Source organism: Hemiscyllium ocellatum, chromosome 6, assembly GCF_020745735.1.
Source record: "Hemiscyllium ocellatum isolate sHemOce1 chromosome 6, sHemOce1.pat.X.cur, whole genome shotgun sequence".
NCBI classification, from domain to species: domain Eukaryota; kingdom Metazoa; phylum Chordata; class Chondrichthyes; order Orectolobiformes; family Hemiscylliidae; genus Hemiscyllium; species Hemiscyllium ocellatum.
This window is the reverse complement of record NC_083406.1, coordinates 121,272,245-121,294,482: the sequence shown is the minus strand read 5'-3', so window position 1 is coordinate 121,294,482 and position 22,238 is coordinate 121,272,245. Positions and strand designations below refer to the sequence as shown.

Genomic DNA, 22,238 nt, shown 5'->3' with positions numbered 1-22,238 from the left:
TAAGCCTGGTACCTCCTCTTTGTGAGACTCATTGTTCACTGTTAACCAATCAGATACCAGTGTGAAAACGAGGAGATCTTGTGGTGCAGTGGTAATGTCCCGAATGTTCAGTCAGGGGGCCGGGGTCAAGTCATAGAAACGTAGAGATCTACAGCACAGACAAAAGTCCTTTCTGCCCATCGAGTTTGCGTCAGTCAAAACTAACCCCCTATCTATTCCAATCCCATTTTCCAACAGTTGGCCTACAGCCTTGCATGCTTTGGTAGTGCAAGTGCACACAAAATACTTCTTCAATTGTTATGAAGGTAACCACCCTTACAGGCAGTGAGTTCCAGCTAACACCATCCCCCCACCCTCCCACACCCACTCTCTGGGTGAAAAAGACCTACTTACTCCAGAGGTATGTAACAAATGTCTCTGAAAAGCTGTGTATTTCTAGACAGGTTCACTGACCAACTTTTTTTTTGGATTCTTGTGGTGCCTTTCGTATTGTCCCTACCTCTGGACCAGAAAGTCCCATGGATTCAAGTCCCACCTGCTCCAAAAGTGTGTTATAACATCCCTGTACAGGTTGGTTAAAAATAACTAGAACTTACTGGCCACGTTCCCCCTAACCCATTAGCTTGCAAGGGTTAGTTCTGCACTACATCCAACTACCCCACCCCCGCCTCACTCACAGATGGCCATGACTTTTATTGAAATTGTAAATGAATAATCCAACACCTTTTCCCAGTCACATAGATCCAAGCACGGAGCAAGTTGTCTGGAATCCATTATCTCATACATAAATCATCTGAGCATTTCCCATAAGATTGCAGCCTGCAGTTTAATCATAATCTCAGCATCCATTACTCTAAAGTGGGGAAGTGATAATGAGATCCTGACATTCCCAGGAAAGCCATTTATATTTCGTGGGATCGAGATGGAAGGTTTCAGTCTCAGAGCTGACAACGGTTCAGGAGCAATTAAAACCCTTCAGGACTTGAGTGTATTTGAGGTAACGATTGAGTTGAAGATGTAGGTTTTTCTCATCAGTCTGTTTCTCTTCCCTGCTATTGTTGTTCCAGGTGTCAGTTCGATCCCTCTCCCGTCTCGCTGCAGTGACATCGTTTGCTCAGATTACCTCATCATAAGTGGTCACTTTGATGAGAAGGTTCGCCTGTGGGACACAAGGTAAAGGCAATTTGCAATGGGCTCTCAGTGAGTGAGGGACTCTCTCAATCCCATAAAAATCCAGCCCCTTTGCAAACAGAGTTAACATAAATTTCAATAAGGCATTGGGGAGTTGGTGAAAAAGCGGTACTGTCACTCCTCAGACCCCAGGCTAATATTCTGGGAAGATGGGTTCAAACCCCACCACAGTAACTGGAAACTAGTCTCAGTAATGGTGACCATGCAACTCTCACACTAATGCTGTTCAGGGAAGGAAATAAGACCATAAGACATAGGAGTGGAAGTAAGGCCATTCAGCCCATCGAGTCCACTCCGCCATTCAATCATGGCTGATGGGCATTTCAACTCAACTTACCCGCATTCTCCCCGTAGCCCTTAATTCCTCGTGACATCAAGAATTTATCAATCTCTGCCTTGAAGACATTTAGTGTCCCGGCCTCCACTGCACTCTGCGGCAATGAATTCCACAGGCCCACCACTCTCTGGCTGAAGAAATGTCTCCGCATTTCTGTTCTGAATTTACCCCCTCTAATTCTAAGGTTGTGTCCACGAGCCCTAGTGTCTGAGGGAAGCAATTTCCTAGCGTCCACCCTTTCCAAGAAATCTGCTGTCCTTACCTGGTCTGGCTGACATGTGACTCCAGACCAACGGTGATGTAGTTGACTCTTACTTGCCCTCTGAAATGGTCCAAGCAGTTCATGACTCTTCATTTATCTCTCCACCCTTCAGGCTCTCTGCCTGTCTCCCTGATGAAGGGCTTTTGCTCGAAACGTCGATTTTACTGTCCTCGGATGCTGCCTGGACTGCTGTGCTTTTCCAGCACCATTCTAATCCAAGCAGTTCATGGGAAACCTGGGATTTGTAATAAATTATGGATTTGACACTCAGTTCATGGGCAATTATAGATTTGCTTTGCAAGTGTCACTCAGATCTCCTTAAAGAATAGGGATGGATGTGCCACTAAGTGCTTTTTGAGGTTTTTCACTTGCAGCATTGAATATGTGAGAACCAATTTGTGCAGAGCCAGCTCTGATGAACAGCAGTGTGATGTGTCTTTGTTAGTGATGCTGATTGAAGGTTATGTATTGGCTGCAGGAAAGTGGAGAGAATTGCCATCCTTCTCTTCAAGTTGGTCATCGGGATCCACCAGGGAATTTTGTAAATCTATTTCAAAGATTAGATGGAACCTTGCCTTAATGTCTCATCTCAGAGACAGTGCGGCACTCCCTCAGCACTGACCCTCCGACAGTGCAGCACTCCCTCAGCACTGATCCTCCGACAGTGCGGTGCTCCCTCAGCACTGACCCTGTGACAGTGCGATGCTCCCTCAGCACTGACCCTGCGACAGTGCCGCGCTCCCTCAGCACTGACCCTGCAACAGTGTGGTGCTCCCTCAGTACTGACCCTCCGACAGTGCGGCGCTCCCTCAGTACTGACCCTCTGACAGCGCGGTGCTCCCTTGGACCCGGGCATAGCAACCTCTGACATTTTGGTGTTTCCAATACTTAACAGAGGGTGTCAGTCTGGATTAGATGCTCAAAGTTCTGAAGTGAAATTTAAATACACTTCTGTCTGTCTCTGTGAGCCACAGCTCAATGTCAGTTCTGCTCTTTGTATTCTGTCCTTGCAGACTCCTTGCCCAATCCCCTATTAAAATGTTTACTTATGGGATGTGAGCATTGCTGTCTGGACCAGCATTTATTGCCCATCCCTAGTTGCCCCCTTGAGAAGGTGGTGGTGAGCTGCCTTCTTGAATCACCCTAAGAGAAGGACTTCCAGGATTTTGACCCAGTGAAAATGAAGGAACAGCGATATAATTCTTAGTCAGGATGGTGAGTAGTTTGGAGGGGAACTTGCAAGGGGTGGTGTTCCCATGTATCTGCTACCTTTGTCCTTCGAGAGGGAAATGGTCATGTGTTTGGATGGTTCTGTCTCGAGAGCTTTAGTGACTTTCTGCAGTGCATCTTGTCGACAGTACACACTGCTGCTACTGAACGTTGTGGTGAAGGGAGTGGATGCTTGTGGATGTTGTGGACTGCTTAGTCCTGGATAGTGTTAAATTTCTTGAGTGTTGTTGAATCTGTACCTATCAGGCAAGTGGAGAGTATTCCATCTCACTCCTGACTTGTAGAAGGTAGACAGTCTTTGGCGAGTCAGGAGGTGGATTATTTCATGCAGGATTCCCAGCTTCTGACCTGCTCTTGTGTTTAGATCTCTCTCACTGCCTGCTGAATGTTTGTTTTGTTTCGTTTGCCTTATAAGCTTATACTCTGTTCCTAAAGAACACTTGCATCCTCTTGTGAACATGTTGCAGTGACTAACCACCACAGAAATGAACTGCAAAATTTAAAACCTGAGTCCTCTTCAGCCAGAGTTCATTCTTGGATATGCCTTATCAATCATTATTATTACTAACTGGAGTCCTAACCGTCATTGTTATTGTTCACTGTAGGTCGGGCACAAAAACTGATGAGATCCCACTGCAGGGAAAGGTGACATCTTTAGACATTAACGCCGAACGGACCCAGTTACTGAGCTGTTCACGCGATGATCTGTTGAAGGTGGTGGATCTGCGGATGAATGAGACCAGGCAGGAGCTCAGGTACACCTGAGGCAGCAAGCCATGGGGCTCAAACCAGCTTTATTGTTGGTGTTTGTGTTAGAAGTCATTGAGGGAATTAGATCTGCAGTGATGGGGAAGTGATGGCCTACTTGTGTTATCGCAAGACAATAAACCCAGAGAGGAGCAGGAGAATCAAGGTTTCAGGCAAAAGCCCTTCATCTGGAATTTGAGTCAGGAGCCCTTCCTGATGAAGGGCTTTTGCATGAAACATTGATTCTCCTGCTCCTCGGATGCTGCCTGACCTGCTGTGCTTTTCCAGCACCACTCTAATCTTGACTCTAATCTCCAGCATCTGTAATGTTCTGGGGCTTTGGCAGATGGCGGAATTTGAATTCAATAAAATCTGGAATTACGAGTCTAGTTGAAGCCCATGAAACAATTGTCAAGAAAAATCCATCTGGTGCACTAATCTCCTTCAAGAAAGGAAATCTGCTATCCTTCACTGGTCTGGCCTACACATGACTCCAGACCCACAGCAATGTAGTTGTCTCTTAACTGCAATGGACAATAAATGTTGGCCAAGCTTGTTGAGTGGTGTTGGAACTGCACCCATCCAGGCAAGTGGGGAATATTCCTGACCTGTGCCTTGGAGATGGTGGACAGTCTTTGGGGAGTCAGGAGATGAGTTACTCACTGCAGGATTCCCAGCCTCTGGCTAATTGTGTTAAGATCCTTCTCACTGCCTCCTACATGTCTGGCTCTGTTTTATTTTATTTTCTTTTGAGTGATAAACATGCGTCTTAGTCCCATGAAAAAAATAATGAGGGGGTCTCTTATTGTTTTCCTCATTTTGCCTTTCTTTCTAGAGCTGAAGGGTTTAAGTGTGGAGCTGACTGGACCAAGGCAATTTTCAGGTGAGTCAGTCAGTCTTGTTGCTGTGTTTCCAACATGATTTTGAAAGTTCATGTGGAGGTGTTTTTGCAAAGCCATCAGACTGGTCTTCATAAAATCCCTAAAGTGTGGATGCAGGCCATTCAGCCCATTGAGTCTACACCGACCCTGCGAACAGCATCTCATCCAGACCCACCCCACTACTGCTGCATTTCCCATGGCCAATCCACCCTAACCTGCACATCTTTGAACTGTGGGAGGAAAGCCACACAGACACGGGGAGAATGTGCAAACTCCACACAGACAGTTGCCCGAGGGCGGAGTCAAACTTGGCTCCCTGGCGCTGTGAGGCAGCAGTGCTAGCCACTGTGGTCTTGTTAGAGCAATAGTTAGTTTTCCCTGTCCATTATCAGCTTTGTCAGGGCACAGAGCAGAGAACATAGAGCTGTCTGGAAACCGCAAATGCTGGAGATCGCAGAAGGTCAGGCAGCATACATGGGGAGAGAGCAAGCTAACGGTTAGAGTCTCGATGGCTCTTCATTGGAGCTCTGACCCACTGTGATCTCCAGCCTTTGTTTTCAGTACAGGTTCCATCATCTGCAGCAACTTGCTCCTAAATTGAACTGTCTCGGCTTGAAGGATGATGATGAATGGATTGCCTTTATGTCGCACCATTTATAACCACATGGTGTCTCAAAGCACTTTCAACCACATGAAAACCTTTTTTGAAGCATAGTCACTGAGGTACTGCAGGAAACATGTACACAGCAAGATTCCACAAAGGGCAATGTGATAATGACTCGTTCATCTGTTTTAGAGCCATTTGGGGTCTGTGAAACCTGGGCAATGGGGGCCTCAGTTTGCTGCCTCATCTGACAGATGTCATCTCCAATGGTGCAGTGCACCCTGGGTACCTCACTACTTGGGTCAGCTTGGAGCCTTGTACTTAAGCTCAACCCTTGCCTTTGAGGTCACTCCTTTTCAAACCTCCTTCCTTCTGACCCTCTTTATCTCAGCCCATGAAAATATTCCTTGTCCCTCCTGTGTTCATCTAGCTTCCCTTCATGTACCTCCACTATTTTTATCAAAAATCCCATCTGCCATTACATTGCATATTCTGCACACGCTCTGAGTCAATCTCCATTGGATTCATTTGTGTTCCTCTCAGATTATAGCTCCTTAGTTTGGCTCTTGCTCACAAATGGACCCTACTGTTTTATCCATCATTTTACAGAACCTCAAAAACTTTTATTGCCTACCTCTAATTATAGAGTCATAGAGTCAAACAGCACAGACGCAGGCCATTTGATCCAACTTGTTTGTACTAACCAAACTAAATCTAGTCTCACTTGCCTGCATTCAGCCCGAATCCCTCTAAACCTTTCCTATTCATGTACTTGTCCCAACTGTACCTGCATCCATCACTTCCTCTGGCAGTTCATTCCACGTGAACCACCCTCTGTGTGAAAAAGTTGCCCTCAGGTGCCTCTTAAATGTTTCTCCTCTGTCACCTTCAAAATATGCCCCCTGGTTTTGAACTCCCTACCTGAGGGAAACGACACCTGCTATTTACTCTATCTATACCCTTCATAATTTTATAAACCACCCACGTTCCAGTGAAAAAAGTTATAGCCGACACAATCTCTCATTATAACTCAACCATCTAGTCCTGGCAACATCCCGGGACGGCACGGTGGCTCAGTGGTTAGCACTGCTGCCTCACAGCACCAGGGACCCGGGTTCGATTCCAACCTTGGGTGACTGTCTCTGTGGAGTTTGCACATTCTCCCTGTGTCTGGGTGATCTGGTTTCCTCCCACAGTCCAAAGATGTGCAGGTCAGGTGACTTGGCCATGCTAAATTGTCCATCGTGTTAGGTGCATTAGTCAGGGGTGCATATAGGGTAGCAGAATGGGTCTGGGTGGGTTAATGTTCGGAGGGTCGGTGTGGACTTGTTGGGCCGCGGGGCCTGTTTCCATACTGTAGGGAATCTAATCTAATCGAATCTAAAATCTCTTCTGAACCCGCTCCAGTTTAACAAGATCCTTCCTAAAGCAGGACAAATAGAACTGAACTCTGTATTCCAGAAGAGGCCTCACCAATGTCCTGTACAATCTCAACATCACACCCCAACTCCTATACTCAAATGTTTGAGCAATGAGGGCAAGCATGCTAAACATCTTCTTAACCACTCCGTCTACCTGTGCTGCAACTTTCAATGAGCTACGGACTTGAACCCCTAGGTCTCTCTGTTCAACAACACTACCCAGGGCCTTAGCATTAACGGTGTAAATCCTGCCCTTGTTCACTTTACACAATGCAGTTCCTTGCATTTATCCAAACTAAACTCTTATCTGCAACTCCTCAGCCCATTGGCCTAATCGTTTTGTAATCTTAGAAAACCTTCTTCACTGTCTATAATGCCACCAATTTTGGTTTCATCGGCAAAGTTACTAACCAGACCTTCTATATTTGCATCCAAATCATTTATGAAAATGACAAAGAAACGTGGACCCAGCTGCGATCCCTGTGGTCTGACAAACACTACTCCATCACCCTCTGTTTCCGACCATCAAACCACTTTTGTATCCAAATGACAGGCTCTCCCTAAACCTCATGTGATCTAACTTTACCAATTAGTCTAACATGTGGAGTCTTGTCAAAGGCTTTACTAAAGTCCGTGTAGACTACATCCACGGCTTTGCCCTCATCACTGTTTTTGGTTATGTCCCCAAAACAAAGCTCAATCAAGTTAGTGAGAGACAATTTCCCACACACAAGGTCATGCTGACTATCCCTACTGAGTCCTTACCTCACCAGGGATATAGCAGAATATAGGTAGATTGGAGAGTTGGGCAAAGAAATGGCAGATGGACTTCAATCCAGACAAATGCAAGATGATGCACTTGGGAAGATGCAATACCAGAGCGAACTATACAGTAAATAGAACATAGAACATCGAACATCGAACATTACAGCGCAGTACAGACCCTTCGGCCCTTGACGTTGCGCCGAACAGTCATACCAATCTGAACCAAACAACCCAACCACTCCCATGCCTGAACACTTTAACTCCCCCTCCCACTCTTCCAAGGACATGCAGGTCCTTGGCCTCCTCCATCGCCTGACCACACGACGCCCGGAGGAAGAGCACCTCATCTTCCGCCTAGGAACCTTCCAACCACACGGGATGAATGTAGATTTCTCCAGCTTCCTCATTTCCCCTCCCCGCACCTTATCTTAATCCCAACCCCTGTATTCAGCACCGCCCCCTTGACCTGCAATCTTCATCCTGACCTCTCCGCCCCCACCCCCTCTCCGGCCTATCACCCTCACCCTCACCTCCTTCCACCTATCGTATTCCCAGCGCCCCTCCCCCCATCCTTTATCTCAGCCCGCTTGGCACACCAGCCTCATTCCTGAAGAAGGGCTTATGCCTGAAACGTCGATTCTCCTGCTCCTCGAATGCTGCCTGGCCTGCTGTGTTTTTCCAGCACCACATTTTTCAATACCAATCTGAAGCCCATCTAACCTACACTATTCCATGTACGTCCATTTGCTTGTCCAATGACGACTTAAATGTACTTAAAGTTGGCGAATCTACTACCGTTGCAGGCAAAGCATTCCATACCCTTACTACTCTCAGAGTAAAGAAACTACCTCTGACATCTGTTCTATATCTATCACCCCTCAATTTAAAACTATGCCCCCTCGTGCTCGCCGTCCCCATACTTGGAAAAAGGCTCTCCCTGTCCACCCTATCTAACCCTCTGATTATCTTATATGTCTCTATTAAGTCACCTCTCAACCTTCTTCTCTCTAATGAAAACAGCCTCAAGTCCCTCAGCCTTTCCTCGTAAGACCTCCCCTCCATACCAGGCAACATTCTGGTAAATCTCCTCTGCACCCTTTCCAAAGCTTCCACATCCTTCTTATAATGCAGTGACCAGAACTGTACACAATACTCCAAGTGCGGCCGCACCAGAGTTTTGTACAGCTGCAGCCTGACCTCATGGTTCCGGAACTCAATCCCTCTATTAATAAAAGCTAAAACACCATATGCCTTCTTAACAACCCTGTCAACCTGGGTGGCAACTTTCAAGGATCTGTGTACCTGGACACCGAGATCTCTCTGCTCATCTGCACTCCCAAGAATCTTACCATTAGCCCAGTACTTTGCATTCTGGTTACTCCGACCAAAGTGAATCACCTCACACTTGTCCGCATTAAACTCCATTTGCCACCTCTCAGCCCAGCTCTGCAGCTTATCTATGTCCCTCTGTAACCTACAACATCCGTTGTCACTATCCACAACTCCACTGACCTTAGGGTCGTCTGCAAATTTACTAACCCACCCTTTACACCCTCATCCAGGTCATTTATAAAAATGACGAACAGCAGTGGACCCAACACCGACCCTTGCGGTACACCACTGGTAACTGGACTCCAGGATGAACATTTCCCATCAACCACCACCCTCTTGTCTTCTTTCAGCAAGCCAATTTCTGATCCAAACTGCTATATCTCCCATAATCCCATTCCTCCGCATTTTGTACAATAGCCTACTGTGGGGAACCTTATCGAACACCTTGCTGAAATCCATATACACCACATCAACCGGTTTACTCTCATCTACCTGTTTGGTCACTTTCTCAAAGAACTCAATCAGGTTTATGAGGCACGGCCTACCCTTCATAAAACCATGCTGACTATCCCTAATCAAATTATTCTTTTCTAGATGATTATAAATCCTATCTCTTATAACCTTTTCCAACACTTTACCAACAACTGAAGTGAGACTCACTGGTCTATAATTACCAGGGTTGTCTCTATTCCCCTTCTTGAACAGGGGAACCACATTTGCTATCCTCCAGTCTTCTGGCACTATTCCTCTAGACAATGACGATTTAAAGATCAATGTCAAAGGCTTGGCAATCTCCTCCCTGGCTTCCCAGATGATCCTAGGATAAATCCCATCCGGCCCAGGGGACTTATCTATTTTCACACTCTGCATGATTTCTAATACCTCTTCCTTGTGAACCTCAATCCCACCTAGTCTAGTAGCCTGTATCTCAGTATTCCCCTCAACAAGATTGTCATTTTATAGAGTGAATTATGTCAAAAAATATTCATTTAGTGCTTCCCCTATCTCCTCTGACTCCACACACAACTTCCGACTATTATCCTTGATTGGCCCTAATCTTACTCTTGAATTCTTTTATTCCTTAAATACCTACAGAAAGCCTTAGGGTTAACCCTGATCCTATCTGCCAACAACTTCTCATGTCTCCTCCTGGCTCTTCTGAGCTCTCTCTTTAGGTCTTTCCTGGCTACCTTGTAACCCTCAAGAGCCCTAACTGAGCCTTCACATCTCATCCTAATGTAAGCCTTCTTCCTCTTAACCAGAAATTGCACTTCTTTTGTAAACCACGGCTCCCACGCTCTACTGCTTCCCCCCTGCCTGACAGGTACATACTTATCTAGGACACACTGGAGCTTTTCCTTGAATAAGCTCCACGTTTTTAATGTGCCCATCCCCTGCAGTTTCCTTCCCCATCCTATGCTTCCTAAATCTTGCCTAGTCGCATCGTAATTGCCTTTTCCCCCAGCTGTAACTCTTGTCCAGTGGTATACACCTATCCCTTTCTATCACTAAAGTAAACATAACAGAATTGTGATTGCTATCACGAAAGTGCTCACCTACTTCCAAGTCTAACACCTGCCTGGGCTCATTACCCAGTACCAAATCTAAAGTGGCTTTGCCCCTTGTTGGCCTGTCTACATACTGTGTCAGGAAGCCTTCCTGCACACACTGGACAAAAACTGACCCATTTATAGTACTCGTACTGTAGTGATCCCAGTCAATATTTGGATAGTTGAAGTCCCCCATAACAACTACCCTGTCTCTCTCACTCCTATCCAGAATCATCTTTGCTATCCTTTCCTGTACATCTCAGATGTAGTCAGCAGGGACACTAGTGGTGACCCTTACCTCCCACATTCTGCAGGAGGGACATTCAACTGCACTCACCTCCATTCACACTATTCTAAATTCTCAAAAGAGACTGTTGAAAAATAAGGAATAAAAAAAACTCATTACCTTACCAATCTGGCGCACAGGTCCTTTATTTTGGGTTAGAGGAGGGGGATGGGTGGGAGACACTAACCGAGTAGTGTGTCGGGTAACGCAACCACACAAATATATGACTTCCCAGAAGTCCTTCACTCCTCCCTCGCACCTCTTGGTAAATGGAAAAGTCCTGGGAAAATTGATGTACAGAGAGATCTGGATGTTCAGGTCCATTGTTCCTGAAGGTGGGAACGCAGGTCAGTAGAATGGTCAAGAAGGCATACAGCATGCTTTCCTTCATCGGACGGGGTTTTGAATACAAGAGTTGGTATGTCATGTTCCAGTTGTATAAGACCTTGGTTTGAAAAATGTGTTGCTGGAAAAGTGCAGCAGGTCAGGCAGCATCCAAGGAGCAGGAAATTCGACGTTTTGGGCATAAGCCCTTCTTCAGCCCTCCTGAAGAAGGGCTTACACCTGAAACGTCAATTCCCTTGTTCCTTGGATGCTGCCTGACCTGCTGCGCTTTTCCAGCAACACATTTTCAGCTCTGATCACCAGCATCTGCAGTCCTCACTTTCTCCTAAGACCTTTGTTCGGCCGCATTTGGAATACTGTGTAAAGTTCTGGTCACCACATTACCGAAAGGATGTGGATGCTTTGGAGAGGGTGCAGAGAAGGTTCACCAGGATGTTGCCTGGTATGGAGGGCGCTAGCTATGAGGAGAGGTTGAGTAGATTATGATTATTTTCATTGGAAAGATGGAGGTTGAGGGGGGGCCCTGATTGAGGCCTACAAAATCAGGAGAGGTGTAGAGAGGGTGGATAGCAAGAAACATCTTCCCAGAGCGGGGGACTCAATTACTAGGAGTCATGTGTTCAAAGGGAGAGGGGAAAAATTTGGGGGAAATATATGTGGAAGGTTCTTTTTGCAGAGGGTGGTTGGGGCCTGGAATGTGTTGCCAGCGGAGGTGGTAGGGGCGGGAACGACAGTGTTATTTTAAGATGTATCTGGACAGATTCATGAATGGGCAGGGAGCAGATCCTTCGAAAATAGACAGGTTTAGGTAGAGGATCTGGATCAGTACAAGCTTGGAGGGCTGAAGGGCCTATTCCTAGTGCTGTAACGTTCTTTGTTCTTAAATCCTATCTCTCAGAATTCCCTCCAATGACTTATCCGCTAATGACATCAGACTCTGAGATCTGTAGTTCCCAGGCTTCTCCTTACGGCCTTTCCTAAAGAAAGGCGCAACATTAGTCACCCTCCAGGCCTCTGGCACCTCACCCCTGGCTATGGATGGTACAAATATCCCTGCTGGGTGGGCCCAACATTTCTTCCTTACCTTCCCACAGCATCCTGGTATACACCATCAGGTCCCAGAGATTTATCCGTCTTTATGTATTCTAAGACTTCCTCTTCTGTAATATGGAGTGTTTTCAAGGCATCAATATTATTTCCTTGAGTTCTCTGGCCTCCATGTCTTTCTCCCACAGTAAATACTGACGTGAAATATTCATTGAGTGTCTCTCCCATCTCCTGTTGTTCTACATGTAGACAACTCGTTGATCTTTAAGGGGCCCTATTCTCTCCCTAGTTGCTGTTTTGCTCTTCATGTACTTGTAGAACCTCTTGGATTATCCTGAATGTATTTGTCAAAGTTATCTTGTAGCTCCTTTTAGACCTCCTGATTTCCTTCTTGAGAATTCCCCTGCCCCCCTTATACTGTTGAAGAGATTGCCCTTGAGAAGGTGGTGAGCTGCCTTCTTGAGCCACTGTAGTCCATGTACTGTAGGTAGACCCACAATGCCCTTAGGCAGGGAGTTCCAGGGTTTTGACCCAGCGACACTGACGGAACGGTAATATATCTCCTATCTGGGAGCCTGGAGATGACATCAGAGGAGCATTAGTGAGTAGCTGCAGTGTTTCTGTCGATGGAACACATTGCTGCCACTATGCATCAGAGCTAGGGTACTGAATGTGGTGCCAGTCCGGTGGGCTACTTTGTCCTGGCTGGTGTTGAGTTTCTCAAGTTTTGTTTTGCACTGCTGTCATCCAGGCAAGTGGCAAGTAGCCCATCACACTCCTGACATGTGCCTTGTAGATAGTGGACAGGCTTTAGGGACCTTTTTGTGGCTTTTGAAACCTGAGTTATGACTGATCGTAATTGTGATCAGTTCACACATGCACAAGCTTGGCAAAGTGCCGTTTCTGTTACCGTGGTAACCATTCTTATTTAAAAGCCACCTCTCAATAGATCAGTAGAAATCAGATTTGGGTTTTAGTGTTTAATTCACCATTTACAACAATGGCAACCAGCCAGACTCTATCCATTTGGTGCATCCTCTTGCTCCCTGAGGTGAAACAATGGATGAACTTGATGATCTATCATTTCCCAGCTCTGAGCCACTCTGTTTCTCACTGTTCCAAACCCCCCGCCACTGCCATTTGGAGACACTTTACTCCTTTGCAAAGTCTTCTTTGACTGAGTTTTTCTAACTCCCTCCAAACCTGTCCTAAAAATAGTGAAATTGGAAATTTATTTAACTTTTCCTCCTTGGATGTCAAGGCAAGTGTTTGTTGCTCTCCTCGAATTGATCTGAGTGTCTCGGGTCAGATCAGAAGGCAGTTGAGAGTGCACCACATAGCCATGGGTCTTCACAGAACCATAGAAGTGTTGCGGTTGGGTAGGAGGCCATTTGGCCCATCCATGCTTGTACTTGCACCGTAGCATTGGGACGTAGTGCCAGCCTCCATCTGGAGTCAGGTGTATGTTAGACCGGGTAAGGGGTCCCTTTCAAAAGGACTGGTCAGCTGAGTGAATAGGTGGCAGATAGACTTCAACCCACACAAATGACCAGGTGATGTTTTTGAGAAAGTCACATGAGGTGAAGGAATATGCCATTAATGGGAGAGTATTGAGAGGTGCAGAGGTATTGAGGGACACTGGAGTGAATGTTCACGGAATCCTTAAGGGTAGCGGGATAGATTGATAAGGTGGTTCAGAAGGTAATCCTATCCTTTGTTTGCAGAGGGGTGAGGGTGAGGGTGGGGGTGGGGGTATGTGTGTTGAAATGGAGCCCCATCTGCCACCAATCCACCCATGTCACCTTCTGGATCTGACACTGTCCTTCTCACAGTTTATAATTCTTCCAACTTCAGTACCATATGCAGACATTGAAATAGTTCCCTGCACAGCAAGATCCAAGTTATGAATATATTATCAGGAGAAACGAGGGTTCCTATACTGACCTCTGGGAACCTCCACTACAATCCCTCCTCCATCGGGAAAGTAACCACCGACCGTGACTCTCTGTTTCCCATCACTCACCTGGTTTTGTATCACATTGTTACTGTCCCTTTATAGCATGACCTCTAACTTTCTTCACAAGTCTGTCGTGTGGCACCTTTTTAAACATCTTCTGGAAATCCACGTTCACCACATTACCCTCAACAACCCTCTATATTACCTTTTCAAAAAACCCCAGAAAGTTAGTTAAACACAATTTCTGCTTTCTAATCAACCCAGATGTTTCCATGTGATTACAAACTCTATCCTGGATAATTGACTCTCAAAACCTCCACATCATTGAAGTTAAACTGATTGGTCTGTGATTGCTGGAATTGTCCTTACAACCTTTCCTGATGAAGGTAATCGTGTTTGCAATTCTCATGTCTTCTAACACCACCCCCACCCAGAGAGAAAACTGGAAGGTTCTTGTTAGGGACCTGCAACTTCCACCCTCACTTCAATATCCTTCGATGCAGCTCATCTGGTCCTGGTGTTGTTTCACTGTTACATCCCAATTATCTACCCAAAGCCAGTTCTCCGCCAGTTTTAAACCTTTCTAGTGACTGAGCTTCCTCCTCTGTTCCTGTGGCCACACCAATATATTCCTCTTCTGTAAAGGCAACTACAAATTAAACCATTTAATACCTTGACCATGCCCCTTCCTCCATGTGTAAACAGTCTTCAGGTCTCTGATGGGTCTTTGTCCTCTCCTAGCCACTGACTTACTCTTTAAACTCCAATACTAGACTTTAGGAAATGCTTTTTATGTTGGGTACCAGGTTTTTCTCGCCTGAAAGACGATCTCTCCGACAGTGCGGCACTTCCCCGGCGCTGACCCTCGGACAGTGCGGCACTCCCCCGGCGCTGACCCTCGGACAGTGCGGCACTCCCCCGGCGCTGACCCGCGGACTGTGCGGCACTCCCCCGGCGCTGACCCGCGGACTGTGCAGCACTCCCCCGGCGCTGACCCGCGGACTGTGCGGCACTCCCCCGGCGCTGACCCGCAGACAGTGCGGCACTACCCCGGTGCTGATCCTCCGACAGTGCAGCACTCCCTCGGAGCTGGGAGTAGCAGTATGGAATATGAGCCTCAGTTCTCTGGTCTGGAATTTAGTTCCTTGATTTATTGATCCTAAGTGTCCATAAATGTGAAGGAGGCTGCAAAGAGAGGCGAATGTGAATCAAAGTTTTTGAACAAATATTTTAAATCTCCTGGGCACTGTTTGTTCTATGTAGTTTTAATGTACTTGTCTTTTCCTGTTCCTTTAGCCCCGATGGGAGCTATGCTGTGGTGGGATCATCTGATGGAGTTCTCTACATCTGGGACACTCTCGCTGGGAAACTGGAGACTTCTTTGGTTGGACAACACAAGTATGTGAAAAGAGTCTGTGGTGTCGTTGTTCTGAGTTGCAACCTCCTGAGTCACAACTTGGGAGAGTTCAGAGAGTCAAATTAATTGTGAGCTCCCCCTTCCTCCGCAGAGTTCCAGAACAACAACTGCCATTCATATGTGTCTTTAACGCAGGAAACCCTGAAAGAAAGGAGTTTAAGGCTGTAGTTGCCCTGGAGGTCCCACCTTCCCAATGTCTCCCTCACCTGAAGTGTGGTGACCCTCAGGTTAAACAACCACCAATGGTCTCTCTCAATGTTGTCTCACTATCCAATAGTCAAGAAAACCCGTACGTGTATGTATGTAGATGGAAGTAAATCTCAAATGAGTGATCTATGATCTGGTCAGACTCTGGTAACATTATATGGTTACCATCACACAGACGAAGTTTCGATTCCAGATTTTGTTCATTAAACGTGAATTCCTTTGACTATCTTCCCAGAACTTTAGTCTCTAGATTGTTAGTCCAGTGATGTTATCCCCTCACCACTGTGCCCCTTTGTTACAATTATCTTGGTTGAGGGACAGTCACTCAAGACTGGAATCGAATGAGAGTCTCTGGTGTTGTGAGGGAGCAGTGCTAACCACTGTGCTGCCCAGCTGAGCCACATTAGCAGCTTAACTGGTTATCATAACTTGGTTTTGGTGACTCTAGGAGCACACCCGGGATTGTTCAGTCACTGTTACTCAATTGGAGAATTGCACCTAATGGTGGGTGTTTTGTGTTGGATTTTGTAAGGGGGGATGGGGGTGCATGTTGAATTTGGTCCCGTGAAGAACTGAAGGAACATGCTGGATTTGATCAGCTGATCACTCATGGCCTTGAAAGGCGCACATGAAGTTGCTCAGTTGTGCATCTTTTTGGACTAAAAGCAGCATCCTGTTAGTGGGAAACATGCTTCTGCAATCACTTTTCCTGAACCTGTTGATATTTTTGAGAGATGTTTTCCCAGGGTCAATAGAGGTTGGCTTGGATACTTTCACAATGAGCAACTTTCCTGCTTCCACCCCACCCCACCCTTGGCCCAGCCTCTGTTCACCAATCTCTCTTCGTCTCCGTCCATTGAACATTCCAAAATGATGGCTCATTACCCACATGCACTCCATCTCCCTGCCTTGCAGCGCATCAAAACCATATTTGACTTCTTAAGGAATGAAACGTTTTTCTCTCTCTCTCCAGATCCTCCATCAATGCAGTTTCCTGGTCCTTATCTGGAGAGTATGTGGTGAGTGTGGATCGATCAAGATTGGCCAGTCTCTGGACTGACTGCTGACCCGGCCACGCAGCGGTGACTCCAAATGGCCACCACTTCCATCATCACATGACCACCATTCGATCTGAAGGGAAAGTGTCAAGAGCACGGGTTATAGAGATTTAACATCCTACACAGGCGGAAGGTCCTGCCAATAACCAACCTCTATCCTTACTGCAACTCTCCCACACAGACACAAACACGCACACACTCTCACACCCATGCATACACACACCCAGACAAAGACACACAAACACACGCATGTATACACACACATACTCTCTCTCGCACCCATGCAGGCAGGAAGACACACACAAACACACACACACACAATATTCAAGAAACCGGGAGTTGGAAGGCGGTGGTTGGTGAATATAAATACTACACAAAAGGCTTAGCGAACAGGAGGAGGCCAAGTTACCTCCTGTAAGTGTCTCTCACCTCACAGGGAGAGGGAAATTCACATCAACAAAGGATGCCAGGGACCCCAGGATGAGATTGACTTCTAACCCATTCCCCCCATGTCAGGGTTTCTGTTGGAAGTCGGTGGGGTGGGATGGGGTGTGGGATAACAAGGGAATCAGCTTGGAATACTTTTCTCAACAAATCTTGACTGCAGCTGTGCAGCAAGTTACAGGAAGGGACACAAGGTCATTAGATTGCAGGGACAAAGGCGTGCAATACAAACAGAACATTCTGGAAACGCAACGAGTCAGGATGCATCTGTGGAGAAAAGGGACTCAACAGAAGAGTGTTTTTTTTGATTGACCAACCCACAACTAGACATTTGTCTGAGTCGGAAGGGATTGAGTCAGTTGCTATGGTTAAGATTAACTAGGAATATAGACTTTCTTGTTTTATTTAAAGTCCCATGGACACTAAACACATTTTTATCATTGTTTATTGGACACAAAATAACTTTTAGGGAAAGGAAATACCTTTTAAATTATTGGAATTTTAAAAATTCTTTCACAGGATGTGGGTGTCGCTGCCTGGGTCAGCACTTCTTGCCTGTCCCTAGTTACCCCTTGAGAGGGTGAGGGTGAACTGCCTTTTTGAACTGTTACTGTACTTGAGAGTACTCCATGTGTTGGACGTTGAACCACAATTCCCTTAGGGAGGGAATTCCAGGATTTTGACCCAATGACACTGAAGGAACAACAAAATATTTCAGGATGGTATATGGCTTGGAGGGGAACATGAGCGGGGAGTGGTGTTTCCATGACGATTGTGGGGTTTTCAGTGACGGGAACGCCATTGAGCATCATGGTTTGATGGTTAGGTCATCTTAAAGAGAGTTGATAGTCTTCAGATTTCTCCATTTCTGAAAGGAATGGAGACTGGGCCATTGAATATATTCAGGGCTGAATTGGATAGATTTTATGTTCGACCATGGAGTTAAAGGTTTTGCAGAGCAACTGGGAACGTGGTGATGAGACCACAAATCAGATCAGCTTTGATCATATTGAATAGCAGAGCAGACCTGAGGGGCCAAATGGCCTACTCCTGTTCCTATTTTTGATGTTCTTGTGTGGAACGTTTTTAAGTAGCAAGCTGTTGCAATCTTGGACACGTTGCCTGAAAAGGGGTAGAAGCAGATTTAATAGGAACTTTCTCAAGGGAACGGGTCAAATGCTTGAGATGAAAGAATTTGCAGAACTTTGTTTGAGAATGGTTTCAGGGATGCGTAACTCCAAAGACAGATTGTAGACCTTGGAATTGTATCCCTCAGAGAGGAGAGGGCTGAGAGATTTGATCGAGGTTTTCAAAACTCCTGAGGGTTGGAGACAGAGTCAACACAGGGAGTAACACTTTCCACTGCTGAAGGGATTAAGAATGAGAGAGGGTACAGATTTAAAATAATTAGCAAAAGCGATATGAGGAGATTTGTTTTTCTCACAGCGAGTGGTTAGGCTGTGAAAGGCACTCATACGGGAAATAGGTGGTTACTTCAAAAGGGACAATGTGCAAGATAACAGGGGGGAAGGTGGGTGTGAATGGCACTTGGAGAGCCACTCAGTTGGAGAGCCAGTGAAACAGGACGGACTGAATGCCCTCATTCTGAGGCGCAACAGTTTTGTGGAGAAAAAGGATGTGGATGAGAGTGATTGGAACCCTCAGTCAAAGGCAAGGTTGTAAACATTCTAGGACTCTGTTCTGTCATTCGGCCCACCTGCCTTTGATGTCTTTGTCTAAGCAACAATAGACAATGGCTGGGAGTTCATCAATGGCCCAGCTCTTTATTGAGTTCAGATTTCACCCTTTGCCACAGTGAAAATCAAACCCATCTCTCCAGGACAATGGCCTGGGATTCTCGATTGCTAGTGTAGTGACATTACCACTAGACTGTTGCCCTTCATGATTTGCAACAGCTCCATTAAAATTCCACTTAAATGTCTCCTCTCTGAGGTGACCAAACCCAACTTCTCCACATTCACTGGGAACCCTGAAAAGGTTCCCTTCTCTCAATGATCTTGGCATCTCCTATGTCTCCATTGTCCAGGCTTGATGTGTTAGCAATGGCTGAGCAGGCAGCACCCTTCCCTCTGAACCTGTAGGTTCGAGGTTCCTAGAGTGGCAGGACTTGCGTATAAAGGGAGACTGAATCGTTTAGGAAGATATTCACTCGAAGAATGGACAGATCTCATAGAAACCTATAAAATTCTAATGGGACTGCACAGGATCGACACAGGAAGGATGTTTCTGATGATTAGGGAGTTCAGATCCAAGGGTCACAGTGTAAGGATATGGTGTCGGCCATTTAGGACAGGGATGAGGAGAAATGTCTTCACCCAGAGAGTGGGGAGTCTGGGGAATTCTCTACCACAGGAAGTGGTTGAGACCAAAACATTGAATGTTTTCAAGAAAGATTTCAGGGCTAAAGGTAATCAAAGGGTTTTGGGGAGAAAACAGGAACAGGGGACTGAGTTGGCTGATCAGCCACAACCATAAGGAAAGGAGGAGCGGGGCCAGAGGGCTGAATGGTCTACTTCTGCTCTATTTCCTCTGGTTCAAAATTTCAAGCCCCAATCCAGGACCCAATGTTGATATTGCATAGCGGTGTGGCGTGAGTGCTAGGCTGTTGGAGATGCTGTCTTTTCAATGAAAACGTTAAACCAAAGCCCCATTAGACTTCTGGGTGGATATATAAGATTCCTTGATTTTATTTCAAAGAAAGGCAAAGGAGATATTCTTGAGGTCCAGCTTTATATTTATTCCATGATCAACATCACCGAAAAACAAAGATTATATGGACATTATGACACAGCTGGTTGTGGGATCTTTCTGTATACAAATTGGCAGTTCAGTTTCCTCTATCATGACAGTGAGTACACTACATGAAGTGCTGCTTTGACTGGAAAACACTTTGAGACATTGAGTATTTGTGAAAAATGAAAGTTTTTCGTTCTTCTTTGAATTGAATTGTGAACCGCTATTGTGAAATGAATGCCAATATGTGGATATATCTTTCAAAGTCTCACTATGCCTCTTCTATCTTGCACATCAGTGCTCACCTGGAGTCTGTTTCAGTCACACTCTCATTGATACAAATATTGATGGAAGATTACCTGCCTCTACTGACTCTTGTAATAAACAGTCACTTGGTGGTACAGAATTTATTTAGATATTACAGGGAGTGGAAAAGCCATCTTGTACTCGGGAGAGATACAAGAATACTGATTTCAACTCTGTAGAGATGCCGCTGTTGGACTGGAGTGTATGAAGTCAGAATTCACATATTACCAGGTTATAGTTCACCAGGTTTATTTGAAATCATAAGCTTTCTGAGCGCTGCCCCTTCAGCAGGTGAAGTGACTTCACCAGGAGCAGGGCTCCAGAAGTTTGTGATTTCAAATAAATCTGTCGGTCTATAACCTGGTATCGTGTGACTTCAGACTACATTTGAAGGGGGAAGAATAAATTGCACTGCTGGGGAAAAGGGTTGTGATTGGTTTGAAAATTGACTGTGTATGCTTCGATTGAATATTGTCAGTTGGGCCCACTTGATGTTTGCATGACCTGACTTTTATTTATTTCTGGATTAGTGGTGCTGGAAGAGCACAGCAGTTCAGGCAGCAACCGAGGAGCAGTAAAATCAACGTTTGACTTTTATTTATGAACATAGTTGCCTCCTCTACCAATATTTGGAGATGCCAGTGTTGGACTGGGGTGTACAAAGTTAAAAATCACACAACACCAGGTTATAGTCCAACAGGTTTAATTGGAAACACGCTAGCTTTCGGAGCGCTGCTCCTGCATGACTATCGCCTGATGAAGGAACGACGCTCCAAAAGCTAGTGTGCTTCCAATTAAACCTGGTGTCGTGTGATTTTTAACTTTGTACTCCTCTACTAAGAGAGCAAACATGCCCTGGCTTTGCATCTTTCTCAATTAAACAAGATCGCCAGTGGCTCACTATTCCCCAGGGGCAAAGTCTCAACTTGCCAACCAAAAGCACCCTTTTCTCATATTAGACAAGATGTTGTTCCCTTTGAATTTTGGCATTCTTGTGATTCGATCCTGTTAATGAGTGTAAAATTAAACATTTCAACAGCTTTCAGAGGCGTGGTGGTTCAGTGGTTAACACTGCTGCCTCACAGCGCCAGGGATCTGGGTTCGATTCCAGTCTTGAGTGACTGTCTGTGTGGAGTTTGCACATTCTCCCCAGTGTCTGCGAAGGTTTCTTCTGGGTGCTCTGGTTTCCTCCCAGAATCCAAAGATGTGCAGATTTGGTGGATTGGCCTTGGGAAATTGCCCTTAGTGTTCAGGGATGTGCAGGCTCGGTGGGTTAGCCGGAGTGGGAATGCAGGTTTATGGGTATAGGGTAGGTCTGGGTGGGATGTCTTTCGGAGGGTCGATGTGGACTCAATGGGTCAAATGGCCTGCTTCCCCACTGTAGGGATTCTATGATTCGAGCATTTCAGCAATACTACTGTCATGCAAAAGTCGAAGTTAGTACAACTCCAGGTTCTAGTGCAGCCAGGAAACAAGTAGAGAAAGTATTTGTGTTTGTAGCACTGGGGTTGTTTGATTGCTGGGATAGGGGGGAAACCCTACAGGCTTCCTCCTGGTCTCCAAAGCCTCCCCACCCCAACATTACTGCATTCGATTGATCCAGAGATACCTTCGCTTCCGAGCGTTCTCTGCTCCAGTCCATATTGCAGCAGAATGGTGAATGGGGGATTTTAACAAAGCTTCAGAAGTAACGGGATTTGAGAAACATAAGCACTGCAGCAGGCCATTCAGCCCCTCATGCTTGCTCTGTCAAATCAATGAGATTGTCACTGATCTGCTATCCTAACTCCATATACTCACTGAGGCCCCATATTCCTTCATACTTCTAGCTAATGTACCTAATTTAAACCTCACCTTCCACCTCCAGCTTATGGTTTGTGCTCTGTTCCAAAGCAGGAGACTTGCTGAGGGTGAAGGTTTAATCGCACGCAGTATCTCCTTATCTTAAAACCTACTAAACCAATGTAATGTTTACATTTTTAAAGATTGTGAAGAATTCTTGCAAAGATACTTCAGTTATACTTTTAAAATTAACAGTCATAGATTCTGTATTTTTATTAAATAAATAATTGTGTGTCACTTCTCAATGGTGAGACA

General features: G+C 45.8%; 1 protein-coding gene across 4 annotated transcripts in view; it reads left to right on the top strand.

The window, feature by feature from the left end:
• The window catches only part of LOC132816570 (autophagy-related protein 16-like), a 97,648-nt gene extending 75,420 nt beyond the window's left edge, over nt 1-22,228 (top strand). For all 4 annotated transcript variants that reach the window (XM_060826342.1, XM_060826340.1, XM_060826339.1 and 1 more), the window contains 5 exons: nt 1,068-1,173; nt 3,626-3,775; nt 4,603-4,650; nt 15,252-15,353; nt 16,553-22,228. In XM_060826342.1, the coding sequence (XP_060682325.1) occupies nt 1,068-1,173; nt 3,626-3,775; nt 4,603-4,650; nt 15,252-15,353; nt 16,553-16,646 (500 nt within the window). In that variant the 3' untranslated portion in view covers nt 16,647-22,228. The remainder of the gene's footprint in view (nt 1-1,067; nt 1,174-3,625; nt 3,776-4,602; nt 4,651-15,251; nt 15,354-16,552) is intronic.
• Nucleotides 22,229-22,238: the final 10 nt, after the last annotated feature.